Source organism: Sciurus carolinensis, chromosome 4 (assembly GCF_902686445.1).
Source record: "Sciurus carolinensis chromosome 4, mSciCar1.2, whole genome shotgun sequence".
NCBI classification, from domain to species: Eukaryota; Metazoa; Chordata; class Mammalia; order Rodentia; family Sciuridae; genus Sciurus; species Sciurus carolinensis.
Genome location: NC_062216.1, coordinates 173,552,343 through 173,568,801, shown reverse-complemented (window position 1 = coordinate 173,568,801; position 16,459 = coordinate 173,552,343). Strand labels below are relative to the sequence as shown.

Below are 16,459 nucleotides of genomic sequence, written 5' to 3'. Positions count from 1 at the left end.
CAGGTCACTGGACCTGACGGGCCCTCTGCTGCTGGGAGGTGTCCCTAACCTGCCCGAGGCCTTCCCCGTGCACAACCGGCAGTTCGTGGGCTGCATGCAGAACCTGTCCATCGACGGCAGCAGTGTGGACATGGCTGGGTTCATCGCCAACAACGGCACCAGGGCGGGTACGTGGTTGGACAAGGACAGAGCTCTCCATGGCCAGCGGTCCTGGCCAGGCCTGGCTCTCTGGCCTTTTCTGTCTGCATGGCTTGGTGCGGGAGACCAGCTGGCTCCTCGGGCTCCACTCCGCTCCGTCCCGGCTGAGGCCAGGCCGTGTGCTCTGTTGCCAGGCTGTGCTGCTCAGAGGAACTTCTGTGACGGGACCTGGTGCCAGAACGGGGGCACCTGTGTCAACAGGTGGAGCACGTACCTGTGCAAGTGTCCGCTCCGCTACGGGGGGAAGAACTGTGAGCAAGGTGAGGCCTGGCGCCATCCATACCCCCCAGGGCGGCCCCGGGGAGCTGCAGAGGTATGAGCCCCAAGGGGCCCAGGGTGAGGTTGGAGCCTGGGGTCTGGGCCCAGCTCCGCACAGGGCTGCATGGGGGCAGGAGGACGTGGGGGCCTGCCCCAGGACACCCCTCCAGCCCGCTGCTGGCCGACCGGACCCTGTCATGGGCATGGTGCCCTCGCCCCACCCTTTCATCATACCAGTTGCTGGTGCTGGTGGGTTTTAAGCAGGTAACTTGGTCTGCAGCAGCACTTTATTAAGTTGGTACCCTCACGTTAGAAACCCTTGACCCTCTTCAGGAAGGTGAACCAGAAGGGCTGGCATTGACCCCACTGCCCCCCACTCAGGTCTGCAGCACCCCCCAGCAGGAGAAGGTTCTGAGAAGCTCCATGCGACCTCTGCCCATGACTCCCAAACCCACAGTGCAAGGTGGCACCTGCTCCTGTCCTGCCCACCCCCGTCGGGGCTGGGCTAGGGAGCCCCCACCCCACTAGCTGGAGGCCAGGTGCTGCTTACCTGGCCCTGTGCCCACAGGCCCATCAATCACACATGCTTCGTGGGATCCAGGGCCTTCCTCAGATTCCGCAAGGACTCGTGGGCCAAGGGCAGGCGGTGCTCGGGGGAGCCCGCGGCTCAGCTGCAGGGGTCGGAGGTGCCACTCTGTGCCGTCCTGCTGGGAGGCGGGGGCGTGTGAGGTGCAGCTGCCTCCCCCATAGGTCTGATCTGTGATGGGCGGAAGCCAGGGCAGCCTCTGCGTGTGCCTGGACTCCAGACAGTTAGGCTCAGCTCTGGCTGCACTGGTGTGTGCTGCAAGCTCAGGTCACAGGGTGACAGTGGCCCTGGGTGCCAGGCGCTGCCAACCCAACCACCCAGCTCCCGTTGTTGGCCAGGGTGGTTTGGTTTGTGCGAGCAGGAAACAGGCACGAGGCCCCTGGAGGGTGTGTCTGAGCTGCGTCCCGTCCTCAGGGTCTTGTAGCCACAAGTGCCCTGTCCCGTGGGGCTAGTGTGAGGTCCAGGACAGGCTGTGGCTGCAGGCCACAGTGCCGGTGGCCCTATCTGTCTTGTCGCGGGTTTGCCAAAATGAGGCCGTTTGTCCCCACCGTGAACCACCCGTGGTTCCTCCAGTGCTCAAGCTGTGCTTGAGCCGGCAGCGCTTCCATCTCTGGGCCCGTCCCTCGGAGCAGAGGAACAGCAGCCTTGAGCCCGGGACCACGCTGCAGGTGTGGGGGGCTCATGCGCACGCTGCGCTACACACGGTCCTCGCTGGCAGGCTGCCCCCATGGAACCCTACCCCCGCCCTGGACCCCGCCCCACAGGTGTGGGGCCCTCAGTCCCAGGAGTCCCAAACCACCTCGGGCCTTTGCCTCATGTCCAGCCTGCATACTCCCACCCGCAGCCCAGGATGGCCAGGCCTTGGCCTCCTGCAGGAGAGGCTTGTGTCCCTGGGGGTGTCTGAGGACCCGCTGCTGGATTCAGGGCCAGATTGGGTACACGCGCTGCTCTGAGGCTGGTCTTTGTGTCAAAGTGAAAAGGCGCAGGCCCAGGACGGCCCAGGCTTGTGCTGTCCCCCAGCTGAGAGGTGCTGAGAGTCCCGCCTGTGTGGGGAGGCATCTGAGGTCCCCATCTGTGCCCACAGTCATGCCCCATCCTCAGCGCTTCAGTGGCGACAGCCTCGTGTCCTGGAGTGACCTGGACATCACTGTCTCTGTCCCCTGGTACCTGGGGCTCATGTTCCGGACACGCAAGGACGGCGTGCTGTTGGAGGCCACCGCTGGCGTGTCCTCCAGGCTTCACCTCCAGGTGAGTGGGGCCTGTGCCACCTGGGTACCTGCAGGGCGGAGGGGCCAGAGAGAGGGGGCCGGGGGCAGGAGCTTCCAGGGGCACCTTGGAGGGGCACCTGCCACTCGCCCATCCTCTCCCGCCGGCCCTGCGGTTCTGCCACCCGAGGATGGGAAACGTGAGTGGCTTTCTCAAGTGGCAGCACAACCGTGCCATTCAGGGTGGGAGACGTGCAGGGATCACGTGCAGCTGCGGTTCCTACAGGGTTTCCTTCCAGCCCTTTCCGCCCTTTCCCAGGAAAGGGAAGCCGTGCTGCCGGGAGGTGGGGCTCCGGCTCTCGGACCCAGGGCGCCCTAGACAGTAGCCCTGGGCTCCTCCCACCACGGCCTGGGCCTCTTTTCTGGCTTGAGCAGATATTTCAAGCTGCAGGGAGCGGATTGCCGGCAGGTGGGAGCGGCAGGCTCTGGGGTTAAGCTGTGGCGGGTCGGCCGACCCGCATGGGGCTGTGCGACCTGGGGACCAACCATGGCGTTCTCAGCCTCCTTTTGCTTTGCTGTTACTCCATGCACCCCACTGTGCTGTTACTCCGTGCGCCCCACTGTGCTGTTACCCCTTGCACCCCACTCTGCTGTACTCTGTGCACCCCACTCTGCTGTTACCCCTTGCACCCCACTCTGCTGTACTCTGTGCGCCCCACTCTGCTGTTACTCCGTGCGCCCCACTCTGCTGTTACTCCGTGCACCCCACTCTGCTGTTACTCCGTGCACCTCACTCTGCTGTTACTCCGTGCGCCCCACTCTGCTGTTACCCCTTGCACCCCACTCTGCTGTACTCTGTGCACCCCACTCTGCTGTTACCCCTTGCACCCCACTCTGCTGTACTCTGTGCGCCCCACTCTGCTGTTACTCCGTGCGCCCCACTCTGCTGTTACTCCGTGCACCCCACTCTGCTGTTACTCTGTGCGCCCCACTCTGCTGTTACTCCGTGCGCCCCACTCTGCTGTTACTCCGTGCGCCCCACTCTGCTGTTACCCCTTGCACCTCACTCTGCTGTACTCTGTGCGCCCCACTCTGCTGTTACCCTGTGCGCCCCACTCTGCTGTTACCCCTTGCAGCCCACTCTGCTGTACTCTGTGCGCCCCACTCTGCTGTTACCCTGTGCGCCCCACTCTGCTGTACTCTGTGTGCCCCACTCTGCTGTTACCCCTTGCACCCCACTCTGCTGTACTCTGTGCGCCCCACTCTGCTGTTACCCCTTGCACCCCACTCTGCTGTACTCTGTGCGCCCCACTCTGCTGTTACTCCGTGCGCCCCACTCTGCTGTTACCCCTTGCACCCCACTCTGCTGTACTCTGTGCGCCCCACTCTGCTGTTACCCCTTGCACCCCACTCTGCTGTACTCTGTGCGCCCCACTCTGCTGTTACCCCTTGCACCCCACTCTGCTGTACTCTGTGCGCCCCACTCTGCTGTTACTCTGTGCGCCCCACTCTGCTGTACTCTGTGCGCCCCACTCTGCTGTTACTCTGTGCGCCCCACTCTGCTGTACTCTGTGCGCCCCACTCTGCTGTTACCCCTTGCACCCCACTCTGCTGTTACCCCTTGCACCCCACTCTGCTGTACTCCGTGCACCCCATTCTGCTATACTCCGTGCACCCCACTCTGCTGTACTCTGTGCACCCCACTCTGCTGTTACTCCGTGCACCCCACTCTGCTGTTACCCCTTGCACCCCACTCTGCTGTTACTCTGTGCGCCCCACTCTGCTGTTACCCCTTGCACCCCACTCTGCTGTTACTCCGTGCGCCCCACTCTGCTGTACTCCGTGCACCCCACTCTCCGGGCTGCCCTCACCTCCCAGGCACCAGAGATGCCTCATTAAGGGTCAGGGGACCTCATTGGTGGGCGTGCCCAGGGCCCCGTAGAGCTGCCCTGTGACCTCGGCCTCTGCTGGGGGTGAGGGGAGGAATGTGACGTTGCTGTCCCAGGATGACTGACTCCAGGAGTAGCGGCTCTGAGGTTGGGCAGTACCTTTGGAACTGGCGCTGGTGCCCTCCACTGTCCCTGGGTGTCCTCACAGCTTTAACTCCTGGGCCCTGGGGTCCTTGTTCTTCGTTCCCCGTTGGGAGTTTGGTCAGAGGTGAGACGGGGCTTAGGAAGCCTCTGGGCCACGTTCCCATCCACACTGGGCAAACCAGGGCCCAGAGACCCTGGTGTGGGCCCCGTGGTTCCCTCCCACCCGGCCCCTCCCACTGCCCTGCGGTTGCCCATCTGGGACCACTTCCGCGAGGCAGGCTTGCAGGGAGGGCTGGGGGCCAGTGAGGGTGCCCGGCGTCCCCCCCCAGCTCCCTGTCGGAGGTCAGCAGGGCAGAAGCCCTCAACCAGTGGTCTGCGGGCTGCGGAGGCGGCCAGGCCCAGGGCCAGACAGCAGCCTGCGCTGTTCTCCCTGCCCACGTGCGCCCAGCTCGCGACCCCAGAGCATCTCCCAGCACGGCCCCCCGCCGGCCTGGGTGCGGCGTGTGCTCAGGACCACCGCGGCTTCGAAGCCGTTCCCTCGTTAGCCGCCCCTTCTCGTCTTCCTGGGGGCGCAGCAGCCCTCCCTGGGCCAAGACCGGGACGCGCGGCTCTGCCAGGGAAGGCGTTTCTTCCGTGGTGGTTTCTCTGCTGGAACAGATTAAACGGGCTGTTCACAGCCCAGGTGATGAATTGGAGCTTGCGAGTTGTTGTTTGGCACCGGAGTCTCGAGGAAAAAAGTACCTGCTCGCCGGAAGGCGCAGAAAGCCGCAGCCCGTGTGACCGGCTAGTTACGCCATGGTGTGGATCGTGCCCGAATGAAGGCTCTTGCCAGGGCTGCCGCCAGCCTCCCTGTGGACCTGTGGGTGGCGGGAAGGATGGCCTCGCGGGGTCCCACAGGCCCCGGGGGCACCCAGCAGGCCGCTCCAGGATGGCTCCGGCCAGGCGCGGGCACTGCTGGAGTGCCCTGGGTGGCTCTGGCTGGCATCTGGCTGTGGGCTGCCCCGGGCTCTGTGGCGCTGTGTGCACACAGCCGGTGGCTGTGGCCGGACATACGCAGCGTCGGCATCGGAGCCACACAGTTTGGGCGATGGCTGTCAGGCGCCCGGCTGCACCTGCGTTGTGGCGCGGGATTACCTGGCAATTGTTGAAGGCAGCTCTGGACTGGAGGCAGCCCCAGGGTGGGGGGCAGCTGCCGCCGCCCTCCGTTCACTCCTCAGGCAGCACCGCTGAAGGTCTGCTCTCCTCCAAGTTCTGTTAGCAAGGACGGGAGGGAGGACGGAAAGGGAGGCTCCTAGGGAACAAAAGCCAGCGGAATATAAAAGGGTGGGAAATTGTCTTCTGAAGCTGGCTCCCGGAGGAGACCAGAAGTCAATATGTTATCAGTCCTATGACTTGTGCACCCAGAGAAAGTTCTAGCTTCCCTCACAGACTCATCCCAGGCCTGTGGGGTGTTCTGAGCTGGTGAACCCCCGGCGTTTCCCAGCTCCTCACTTTGGGGGTGATTCTGGCATAACTGCCAGCAGAGAGCTTAGGCAGTGTGACACCAGACCTTTGAAAGACGCTGGGGCTTGTTTTACGGGCCACATCTGGTCGGTGTACTCGGAACAAATATGCGCTCTGAGGTCATAAGGCACAGAGTTGTGCATATGTCAAGGTGAGTTTGGCTAACAGGTTCAAATATTCTCTATCTTAGTAATTTTTCTGTTTCCCTCGATTTTATAGATTTTAAGTTTATGTTATCAGGTGCATTCAAGTTTAGAACTGTTTTCTCTTCCTGGAAGATGGACTCTGTTATCATGACAGTCCTTTTTCTCCCTGGTACTGACGGCAGCCCAGTCTGCTGCATCTGCTTTCCTTTGGTTGATGTTTACATTTCTTTTCCTGGCTTTGACTTTCAGCATCTTCTGTATCCTCACATTTCAGGTGTGTCTCTTTAGAGCTGTGCATCAATGGTTGGTTGGTCTTAAAAATCTAGTCTGCCTGTAACTGGAAATGAACTTTATGAGTGTCTTCAGTGAATTTTCTGGTTTTCCTTACGTGTGTAAACATGGCGGCTTGGCTTTTCCTGAAAAGTAACCTGGCCAGATATAAAGGGCCAGCAGTCGCCCGCGTCCTCTTGTGACAGCCGTCCCCAGCCTGGGTGGGTGATCTGCTGTCTGGGCCCCTGTCTCCACTGCTCCACACTCTCCTGGTTTCAGGCTCAGTCCTATCTCCTCGTGTATCTGGTCATTTTTTATTGAGTGTTTGACATCCTGTTGAAAATCTGGAGCAAACGGGACATGAGGACAGGGTGTCACGCCCACCATGTCAGCTCTGGCCCCAGCCTGAAGCCCAGGGCCTGCACACGCCCACCCGTCTGCCCTGGGGTGTGAGTGCAGCTGGGTCCCCTGCCCCCAGGGAGCCCTGCTCAGCTTTCAGCCCCAGCCGCGGGACCTGGGGGAGAGACCCTGAGTGCTCCTGGCTGGCCCTTGCTCCGCTGGTCATGAAGTTTTGTGCCTCGGCTCCTTCCGATTCCTTAGACCTCCTCCAAAGCCTGTCCCTCTGTCCTAGCCTTCTCTGGAGGCCTGGTCCCGTTACCCCGTCCTTTACTAGGCACGTGAGGCCCAGCCGGGCCCCTGGCTACGTGGCTGCAAAGCGCTGCCCCAGGCCGGTGGCTGGTCTGTGTCGTACACGTCAGTGAGTGTGGTGGATCCGCTCTCAGTGGCCACTACAGCCTGTCACGTCTGCCTGCGGTCAGCGCTCTCTGCTGCCTGGCCTCGTCTCTCAAGCCCTGCAGCGTGCTCCGGGTGCCGCCCTCGCACCCACTGCTAGACGTGGCTCTCCCTGCCCTACAGATCCTGACCGACTACGTCCAGCTTGAGGTGTCCCAGGGCCCCTCCGACGTGGCGTCCATGCAGCTGTCCAGGTTCCGCGTGACCGATGGGGAGTGGCACCACCTGCTGATAGAACTGAGGAGTGCCAAGGAGGGCAAGGACATCAAGTACCTGGTGGTCATGACCTTGGACTACGGGATGGACCAGGTGAGGGGCACTGACCTCGGGAACGGGCCCCTCCTCGGCTCCCTGAGGGGCTGGGCAGGCGCTCTCTGGGTCCCCAGCTCGGTACCCATGTTCCACATCACGTGGAGGTCAGGGTGAGTGTGGGGCCGGGTCCTGGAGGGGGCGGGGGGACACCGGGAGGTGCTGTGTCCCAGGCGGGCACCTGCTCCAGGTGTGGCACAGCCTGTGGACCTCCGCGTCCTGTTCCACACCGTGGAAAGTAGCATGGCTGCTGTGTCCCCAGCACTTGCCTCCCACGGCTCAGCCGTGTTCCTGGCTCACCAGCCTCACTTCTGCTCTGGGCTCGCTCAGTGCAGCATCTCTTATGGGTGGGAGGGGTGCCCACGGCCCTGCCCGCCGCCTGCCGCTCGCCCTGCACACCGCGTATCCACCACGCTGTCCCAGGAGGGAGAGGCCAGGTGTCCTCAAGCTCTGGGGTTTGTCAAAATGTAGCCTGGCAGGAAGATGTACCCAGAATGATGGGCATAACCTCCATAGCCCCCTGCACAGGGCACAGTATAGGGTGGAAGACATAGCCCCCAGCACCCCATTGGACTCAGTGCAGGGTGGAGGACATAGCCCCAGCACCCCATAGGACTCAGTGCAGAGTGAAGGACATAGCCCCCAGCACCCCACACAGAGCATGGTGCAGGGTGGAGGACATAGCCCCAGCACCCACACAGGACTCAGTGCAGGGTGAAGGACATGGCCCCCAGCACCCCACAAGACTCAGTGCAGGGTGGAGGACAGAGCCCCCAGCACCCACTTCCTCTCTGCACAGAACATGGTGCAGATCGGGAACCAGCTTCCTGGCTTGAAGATGAGGAGCATTGTTGTTGGGGGTGTGTCTGAGGACAAAGTCTCTGTGCGCCGTGGTTTCCGAGGCTGTATGCAGGTATGGAGTGCGGGACCCCCCTCCTCGCTCGCTCAGGGCCGCCAGTGCAGCAGCTGGTTGGGTTTCAGGGAACCAGGGATCCACCCAGCAGGCGTCCAGCCTGGGAACTCCTCTCCCCCGGGCCCACCCTGCCCCGTGACCCCCTGGGTGCTGGTCTGGCAGCCCCAGCTGGGCCTGCTGCTGCCCCTCAGCCCTTCACCTCTGCCCCCGTCATCTCGTCCACCCCGACGTGCTGGGCTTGCCGACCCGGGCTTCCTGCTGCCGCTGGCCGCTGTTCTGACCTCACCTTCCTTAGCTGCCGCCCGAGGGATCAGGCCTGGGACCTGAGCTCCTGGCCCCTCTGGGCCCCAGCCTGAGAGCCTCGGGACGGGGAGAGAGGGGCGGCCTCCCTCCGCCGCCTTGCCTTTGGGCCGAGTCCAGCTGCCCCTTCGTTAATGCAGGGGGTGAGGATGGGGGAGACCGCCACCAACATCGCCACCCTGAACATGAAGGACGCTCTCAAGGTCAGGGTGAAGGACGGCTGTGAGGTAGAGGACCCCTGCGCCTCCAGCCCCTGCCCTCCGCACAGCCGCTGCCGCGACACCTGGGATGGCTACGCCTGCGTCTGCGACAGAGGTGGGCGCCCCGCGCTGCCGGGAGGCGTGGCCCTGCCCCGGGGGTGGAGGGCGGCCCGACGCCTGAGGCTCATGCAGCAGTTGGTGGAAGTGGGGTTTCCAGGCCCACCGTCACCTCGAGCCCGGGGACTCCACTTGTGCTGCTCAGCTGGCAGCTGTTCCCCGTGTGCGGAGGGTGCCCGAGGCCCCTCGCCCCAGCGTGTCCAGTGCCGTGTGGCTGGGTGCCCTGCCCCTGCTCAGGAAGGTCCCTGGAGGTGATGCTGGCCCCTCGCCTGCCTGCAGGGTACTTTGGAAGGAAGTGTGTGGACGCCTGTCACCTGAACCCCTGCAAGCACCTGGCCGCCTGCGTGCGCGCCCCCAGCTCCCCGCGGGGCTACGCGTGCGAGTGCGGGCCTGGTCACTACGGGCAGTACTGCGAGAACAAGTAAGGAGGCCCCGGGCGCGTGCCCTTCCTGCCCCCCCCAGCCCCTTCTCTGGTTTTTTGACACACACGCACATATATATTTCTGGATGACAAGGACATCCATCTTTCCCTAAATTTAACACGAAATAAGGGAGCGTCAAGTTGGGCATCCTGCACGAACCCCGTTTTGCCGTGCTCACCCTGGAAGTAGGTGGCCCAGTTCACAGCCCTGTCACGTGCACGGGAAACGGTCCTGAGAGATGCAGGGAGACAGATGTGACTGTGGAAGGCTTCTCTGTGAGAAGTTGTCTCCAACGTGTGTGGCAATCCTGGGGTACTTAAGGGGGAAGCAGCACCCTCTCTGGGCTTCTAGAGTGCCGTGTGCACAGTGTGTCAATGGCAGAGCACAGATGAGTGGTCAGCACAGGCAAATCACCTTCATGGGTGGAGCCATGTGGTTCTTTGCAAACCAAGACTCTGGCCCGCTGTGCGAATGGCCCCCAGGTGCCAGCCCCAGCCTAAGCCTGGGCACGCCTCCCTGCTCCTGGTCTACCCGAGCCCAGCACATGCCGTAATCCCAGCCAGGAACAAGAGGGAACTTGTGCCCTTGGGCTGGTGATCTCACCGGAAGACAAGCACTGCCCGCCAGGCTCTGGGCGTCACTGAGACCTGATCCAGGGGAGCTTACAGGAGTTCCCTGGGGTGGAGGAAGGTGGGAGCCAGGGAGGCTGAAGGGGAGGGGATTCTGCAAGGCTGCTGGGATGAGGCTGGCCTGAGGAGCCCAGCAGGTCTGTGCTGGACAGATCTGGGCATGTGTTATCCTGAGCCCGGGGCAGAAGCAGAGGGGAAGGGAGGAAGTTCCTCCTGCCAGGCAGGAAGGGAACTCACTTTGTGGAGCCCCTGCAGGGAAGGCAGGATCAGGCCTGGGTCCTGGAGCATCCTGGCTGCCTCCGGGGATGCGGCCTGGGTGGGTGGAATGGGCAGGGGAGCACCTGCCGGCCAGCCCGGGGCCTGGCATCGCAGACACGCCAGGCTGCAGAGGGGTCGCCAGGCGGAAGTCCAGGAGGGCTCTGGGGTCTCCACCAGGACAGGTGCAGCCCACCAGATGGGCATCCTTGGCTTTGGCTGGATGGTTTTTCTGCCTCTGGTGGGCGATGGTCAGCACTTGGCCCTGGTGGCCAGGTGGGCCAGGTAGCCTGGCAGCTTGGCTGGGTCAGTGGTACCTGCGGGCCCAGGGCATCCTAAGGAGCCTGAGGACACTCTTGGGGCGGGCTTTGCAGGCAGGCGGGTCTGAGGGAGATGTTCAGGTGTGGTCCACCTCAGGACCAGGTAGGGGGACAGAGCACAGGTGGCAGCCACCCAGAGGCCTGGCCTTGGCACCGAGATGTTGCTCACCTCCAGTTCTGCTCCAAGGGAGGCAGGACTGGTCCCGCCCAGCCCCACATCCCCCATGCCCGGCACGTGGCTGCTCATTGCTGGCGTAAGGGCCACGTCACATCCAGCAGTGCTGCCCAGGGCATCCGTGGGCAGTGGCCTGGGGGATGAAGGAGCCGCAGAACCTGTTATCATGCTGCAGACCCCTGGTCCCCTGGGAGAAGGCTGCCAGGGCAGCTGGGCTCAGTGTGCCTGAGGGGACTGGGCTGTGCAGGACCAGCTGGCAGGGGGTCTGCTGTCCCTGAGCTCGGTGCGGCAGGCCTGCAGACGCAGGGCAGAGCGAGCGCAGACAGCTGCCCGCCGTGCTGAGGTGGCCGTGTCTTTCAGGTGGAGGAGAGTGAGGAAGGAGCTATTTGAACGGAGAGTTTTGCAGATAGGACCTTCCTGGATGGGCGGACGCTGAAGCCTGGGTTGGGGCGCAGGATTCCAAGGGTCTGGCAGGGTGGGGCTGAGCCCATAGAGCTGAAACGAGCCACTTGGGGCGACGGGGAAGGACACAACCATCCCCACCAGGCCTCCCTGGTCCCCGGAGGCACTGCTCCGAACACTGTCCATCTGCCGCTGTCTTTCCTAACAGGATCGACCTCCCGTGCCCCAAAGGCTGGTGGGGGAACCCTGTCTGCGGCCCCTGCCACTGTGCTGTGAGCCAGGGTTTCGATCCCGACTGCAACAAGACCAACGGCCAGTGCCAGTGCAAGGTGAGGCCCGTGGACGGCGGGTCCCGTCCTCCTCGGCCTGAGCCACGGGGGTGGCTGCACGTGCCGCGTGTGTGCACACGGGCCTGCACGCGCTCCCATGTCTACACACACGCTGCCTGCGCCATCCTACCTGCCACCTTCTCACACGTGCGTCTGCGTGTGCGCAGGCCTGCTGCTGGCCCGTGGCCTGGGACTGCCCCGGGGCTGCTCCTCACAGGGACCCTGTGGGAACTAGAGCCCTGGCCAGTTCCTCGGCCCAGCACAGGGTGGGCAGCAGGCAGCCAGCCACTCCGGTGAAGGTCGGGCCACCCGCGGCACTGCCTGTGGCTCGCCTCCCCGGCCGCTGGTCCTCTACCAAGCCGGTGCTGGAAGGTGGCAGAAGCTCTGAGCGTGCGGGGTGGCTCAGCGTGCGGGGTGGCTCAGCGTGCGGGTTGGCTCAGCGTGCGGGGTGGCTCAGCGGCAGGCACGCCCCTGGCAGTGCAGGGCCTCGCGCCTCCAGCGCTGCACAAGACACACGGAAAATGCAGAGTGAACATCTCAAAGCGCTGTCCGTCCCATCCTGTGCCCGGTCCCAGGCCACAGCAGCTCAGAGGTCCCGGCTCGTGGCCTCTGGAGAGGCTCTCTGTTCAGTCCAGGGTCAGCAACACCCCCAGCCGCCCTCAGGGACCTGCCACATACCTCAGCAGCATCAGGTCAGCGCTGGCTGTCGAGCTGCCAGTAACTTGGAACCCAAGTGCCGGGTCTGACAAGGGACGTGTGTGCCAGGCAGACCCCTGCCGACCCAGGGAGGGATATTGTCACTACGGCACCCTGCGGCTTCCCCAGACCATCAGCCTTGTTCATGGGCTCCACGTGGTCCAGCAGCGAGATGGTCCAGGGGGAGGTTGACCGTCTCGGGTCCGGGTCAGGCCTCCTGGTACAGCCGATGGCCTGTAGCTCCTGCAGATGGCATGGGAGGAAGGACGTGGCACGCGCAGCGTTTGGAGAACCTCCTCGAGCCATAGCATGCGCTCGAGTGTTGAGCAGACAGGTCACCCTCCCCTGCCCAGGTGACCAGCAGTCCTGGCCTCCTTGAATTCCTGTCGGGAGAGCTGTGTCTGCCTGAACGTGGTTCAAGAGTCCACCTGTCACAGCCCATCCCACTTTCCAGAGGGGGACACAGGTGGCCAGCCAAGGGCAGAGTGGCCAGCAGAGCTGGACATGAGCCAGGACTGGGTGAACCTGAGACGCATGCTCTTGACCATCCCTGGCCTGCCCACTCCTTCTGTGTGAGAAGGTGGGCAGATGGGTGGCTCCTAATGCGTCACAATTGTTTGAACAACAGCAGCCGAGGGTCGTCCTGATTCCTCTTAGCGCAAACACAAGGTGCTCGCGGTGAGGCTGGAAGGCGAGCGAGGGAGGGTGCTTCCTGGGGGGACGCCCGGGCCTGGCACTGTGGGCCCCAGAAGGCAGCCCTGGACGTGGGCGGAGGGCAGCACTGAGAGGCAGTCGGGCGGCCACGGCTGGAGCAGAGCGGGCAGCACCCGGGTGTCCCGAGGGAGCGTTCGCGGGGGCGGGTCTCTGCCGGCGTCCGAGGCCTCCTGGGCTGCCTCTGGCTTTTGCAGGAGAATCACTACAAGCCCCCGGCCCAGGAGGCCTGCCTGCCCTGCGACTGCTTCCCTCACGGCTCCCACAGCCGCGCGTGCGACATGGACACCGGCCAGTGTGCCTGCAAGCCCGGCGTCATCGGCCGCCAGTGCAACCGCTGTGACAACCCTTTCGCTGAGGTCACATCGCTTGGCTGTGAAGGTCCGGGTGCCCCCGACCCTCTTCTGGTCACACACAGGGACGGGCTGCAGGCTGGCATGTGCTGTGTGGGGGTGAGGGCCCCTTGACGGTCTCTGTTCCGCGTGCTCCTGGCCTTCTAGAAACCTGGGCCTCCACGAGGGTCCAGGCCACTGGGGGCGGGAAGGTGTGGCGGGCGAGGCGTGTCCCGGCCCTGCCGCTGAGGGTGTCCTTCCGCACCCTAGTCATCTACAGCGGATGTCCCAGAGCATTTGAGGCTGGCATCTGGTGGCCGCAGACCAAGTTCGGACAGCCGGCTGCCGTGCCGTGCCCCAAAGGATCTGTGGGTAAGTGCTGTGACCCTGGCATCCACAGGCTGGGAAACTGGGCAGAGGGAGCCTTACCTTGGGCACCTGGCCCACGCATCAGAACCCCAGGAGTGTTCTGTGTTGAAATGGCTTCAGGCAGAGTTGGGGAGAAGCAGTAGCGTTCTCCTGCAGGGAAGCCACGTGCCGCCACACGCTGGGCCTGGTGAAGCCACAGAGGGCACACTGTGGTGCCTGTCGTCCAGCCCGGCTGCCCTCCTGGCTCCGCTGCGCTCTGGTGGGGGCGTGGGCAGCTCAAGGTTCACGCGCTGGGTTCTTGTGGCGTGGGGTGACAAGGGTGTCCACACCTGGGGGTGTCCAGGGAATCCAGCGGGGCGTGTGGCCATCACTGACCTCGGCACGTGGTTTTCCTGGTTTCTTTCCTCACCTTTGTGCCGGGCGTCTGAAGGGCCTCATGTTAGCCAGAGGGTTGTGCACGTGGCCCAGGCCATGGGAAGGGAGTGTGTGCCAGCCACGTGGCTGTGGGCCTGCCCGACCTGGGCCACCCTGGCGGCATCCTCCATGCTGCTCCAGGCTGGGCATTAAATGGGCATCGCCGACAGGTTGGATGGCAGGGTCCACAGCACATTCTCACCCCCAGGAAACGCAGTTCGACACTGCAGTGGGGAGAGGGGCTGGCTGCCCCCCGAGCTCTTCAACTGCACCACAGGCCCCTTCGTGGGCCTCAAAGTCACGGTAGGCGCAGCCTCAGGTGTGTGCATGTTCATGTGTGTGTTAGTGTTTGCGCGTGTGTTCATGTGTGTGCACCGTGTATATGTGTGTTCGTGTGGTGCACCGTGTGTACGTGTGTTCATGTGTGTGCACCGTGTGTTCGTGTGTGCATCATGTATGCGTTTGTGTGTGCATGTTTGCACGTGTTCACCATGTGTTCGTGTGTGTTCACAGTGTGTTCATGTGTGTGCACCATGTGTGCATGTGTGTGCGCCGTGTGCTCATATATGTGCACCATGTATGCATGTGTTTGTGCATGTTTGCACGTGTGTGTGCCGTGTGTTTGTGTGTGCATGTGTGAGCATTGTGTTCACCGTGTATTCGTGTGTGCATATGTGCACCGTGTGTTCATGTGTGTGCCGTGTGTTTGTGTATGTGCATGTGTGTGCACCGTGTGTTCATGTGTGGGCAGGCGTGCCCTGGGTGGGGTGAGGGCGCAGCGGCTGCCGGCTCGCTGGGGCTGGTGCAGCAGGTCAGTGGCCGGGTGCTGGGTGGCTGGCATGCTGGGCACACGCAAGTGCTCTTGGGCGGTCAGGCCCAGCTCCACGTCCTGGGTTCTGGAAGTGCAAGTCCCCTCGCCCGTGTGCTCAGATGGCGCCCTTTCTTGCTGTGTTTGTTCTTTTGCTGCCTCTGTGGGTTGTCCTTTCTGAGTGCCTGGGGCACCCCGTTCCCGTGCCTCGTCCTCCATCTCTTTGCGTCCTTTGGGCTGGGGTTTCTTTCCGAGGAGGAAGCTTCCACTGTCAGCAGCGAACACCCAAGTAGCGGGGAGGGCAGAAGCAGCCAGCAGGTCGCCGACTCTGGCTTCTCCCCTTCCAGAATGAGCAGCTGGGCCGCAACGCCTCGCGGCTGGACGGCAGCGGGTCTCTGCGGCTGGTGAAAGCCCTGCGCAACGCCACGCGGCTGGGCGGCCCGCTCTTCGGCAACGACGTGCGCACAGCCTACCAGCTGCTGGCCCGCGTCCTTCAGCATGAGAGCCGGCAGCAGGGCTTCGAGCTGGCGGCCACGCGCGAGGCTGCCTTCCATGAGGTAGAGGAGGCTGGGGGCCCCGCGGGACACGAGGCAGTGGTGCCGTGCTGCAAGCCATGGCCCCTGGGGCGGCGTTCCGTTTCCCAGGCACGAGGCGGCGCAGGTGGCTGGCCAGCTGTGAACACAGCAGAGGCAGGCCCAGCTGGGTGGTGGCCGGCCCCGTGGGCGCACCCAGCATCCCTCCCACACCACCTGCCTCACCCGCTCGCCGGGTTAGGACATGAGGCCAAGAGCCGAGGGGCTTCCCAGGGGCGTGGCTGGCGGGGGTTGGGCCCCAGCGAGGGGCTCCGGAGCTCCTGCAGAGCCCTCTGCTCCGCGGCATCTGCTGGGTGACCACCAAGGTGCCCCTCTGACCCAGTGCTTGTGAACCCTCGGGAGTGTCCAGAGCTGCCTCCTCTGCAGTCCTTGTCCCTGTGCCTGTAGGGGCCCCCTCCACCCCACCGCTGGCCGTGCCAAGCATGAGGCCCGGCCAGCCCCTCACCTGGACCTGGACCCTGGCCTGAGGGCATGGCCTGTGGATCTTGTTATTTTTTATTTCTTTGCAAACTGCTTCTCCTTCCTGGTTCTTTCTTGGTCTGAGCACTGGCCACGTGTCTGAGGGCCCAGGCTCCTGCTCAGCCGAGCCCACTAGGGTCCCGTAGCCTGCCCTGATGGGAGGGGTCTGGGTGCCCCAGTGTGCCACCCGCTCAGCATCCGGGGCACACTGCGAGGCCCGGGCAGTGCCTCCTGATGGCCTCCGGCCTCCACAGCCACCTCCCCTGACCCTGGCCTGGCCTGGCCCTGCCAGCTGGTGGCCTTCTAGTTGCTGGTTGGCTTCAGTCACATGACCAGGCCCACAGTGAGACTGAGCTCTGTGTGACCAGGATGTTGTCCACGTGGGCAGTGCCCTCCTGGCCCCGGCCACCAGGGCTGCGTGGGAGCAGATCCAGCGGGCGGAGGCCGGTGCAGCACAGCTGCTGCAGCACTTCGAGGCCTACTTCAGCACCGTGGCCCGCAACCTGAGGAGGACCTACCTGAGGCCCTTTGTCATTGTCACCGCCAACATGAGTAAGGGCCGAGGGCGGCTCCCTGGGGTGGGGCCCAGGACCCTGAAGTGTCCCGGGAGCGAGCCAGGGGCAAGGCAGTGGGCACGTGGGGCAGCTCAGCCTCTAGAGGAGGGAGCCAGCCACCCAGCTTCCTTCGCCCAGGGTCAGTGGGAGACGTTGCCCGT

At 63.8% G+C, this 16,459-nt stretch overlaps 1 protein-coding gene across 2 annotated transcripts in view; it reads left to right on the top strand.

Moving 5' to 3' along the window:
- The window catches only part of Celsr1 (cadherin EGF LAG seven-pass G-type receptor 1), a 125,094-nt gene that overhangs the window by 79,107 nt on the left and 29,528 nt on the right, over window positions 1-16,459 (top strand). For both annotated transcript variants that reach the window (XM_047550908.1, XM_047550907.1), the window contains exons 7-19: window positions 4-167; window positions 333-458; window positions 2,127-2,290; window positions 7,115-7,300; window positions 8,100-8,213; window positions 8,654-8,828; window positions 9,110-9,251; window positions 11,242-11,362; window positions 12,967-13,150; window positions 13,372-13,473; window positions 14,093-14,187; window positions 15,040-15,249; window positions 16,113-16,296. In XM_047550908.1, coding sequence (XP_047406864.1) covers window positions 4-167; window positions 333-458; window positions 2,127-2,290; window positions 7,115-7,300; window positions 8,100-8,213; window positions 8,654-8,828; window positions 9,110-9,251; window positions 11,242-11,362; window positions 12,967-13,150; window positions 13,372-13,473; window positions 14,093-14,187; window positions 15,040-15,249; window positions 16,113-16,296 — 1,967 coding nt within the window. The remainder of the gene's footprint in view (window positions 1-3; window positions 168-332; window positions 459-2,126; window positions 2,291-7,114; window positions 7,301-8,099; window positions 8,214-8,653; window positions 8,829-9,109; window positions 9,252-11,241; window positions 11,363-12,966; window positions 13,151-13,371; window positions 13,474-14,092; window positions 14,188-15,039; window positions 15,250-16,112; window positions 16,297-16,459) is intronic.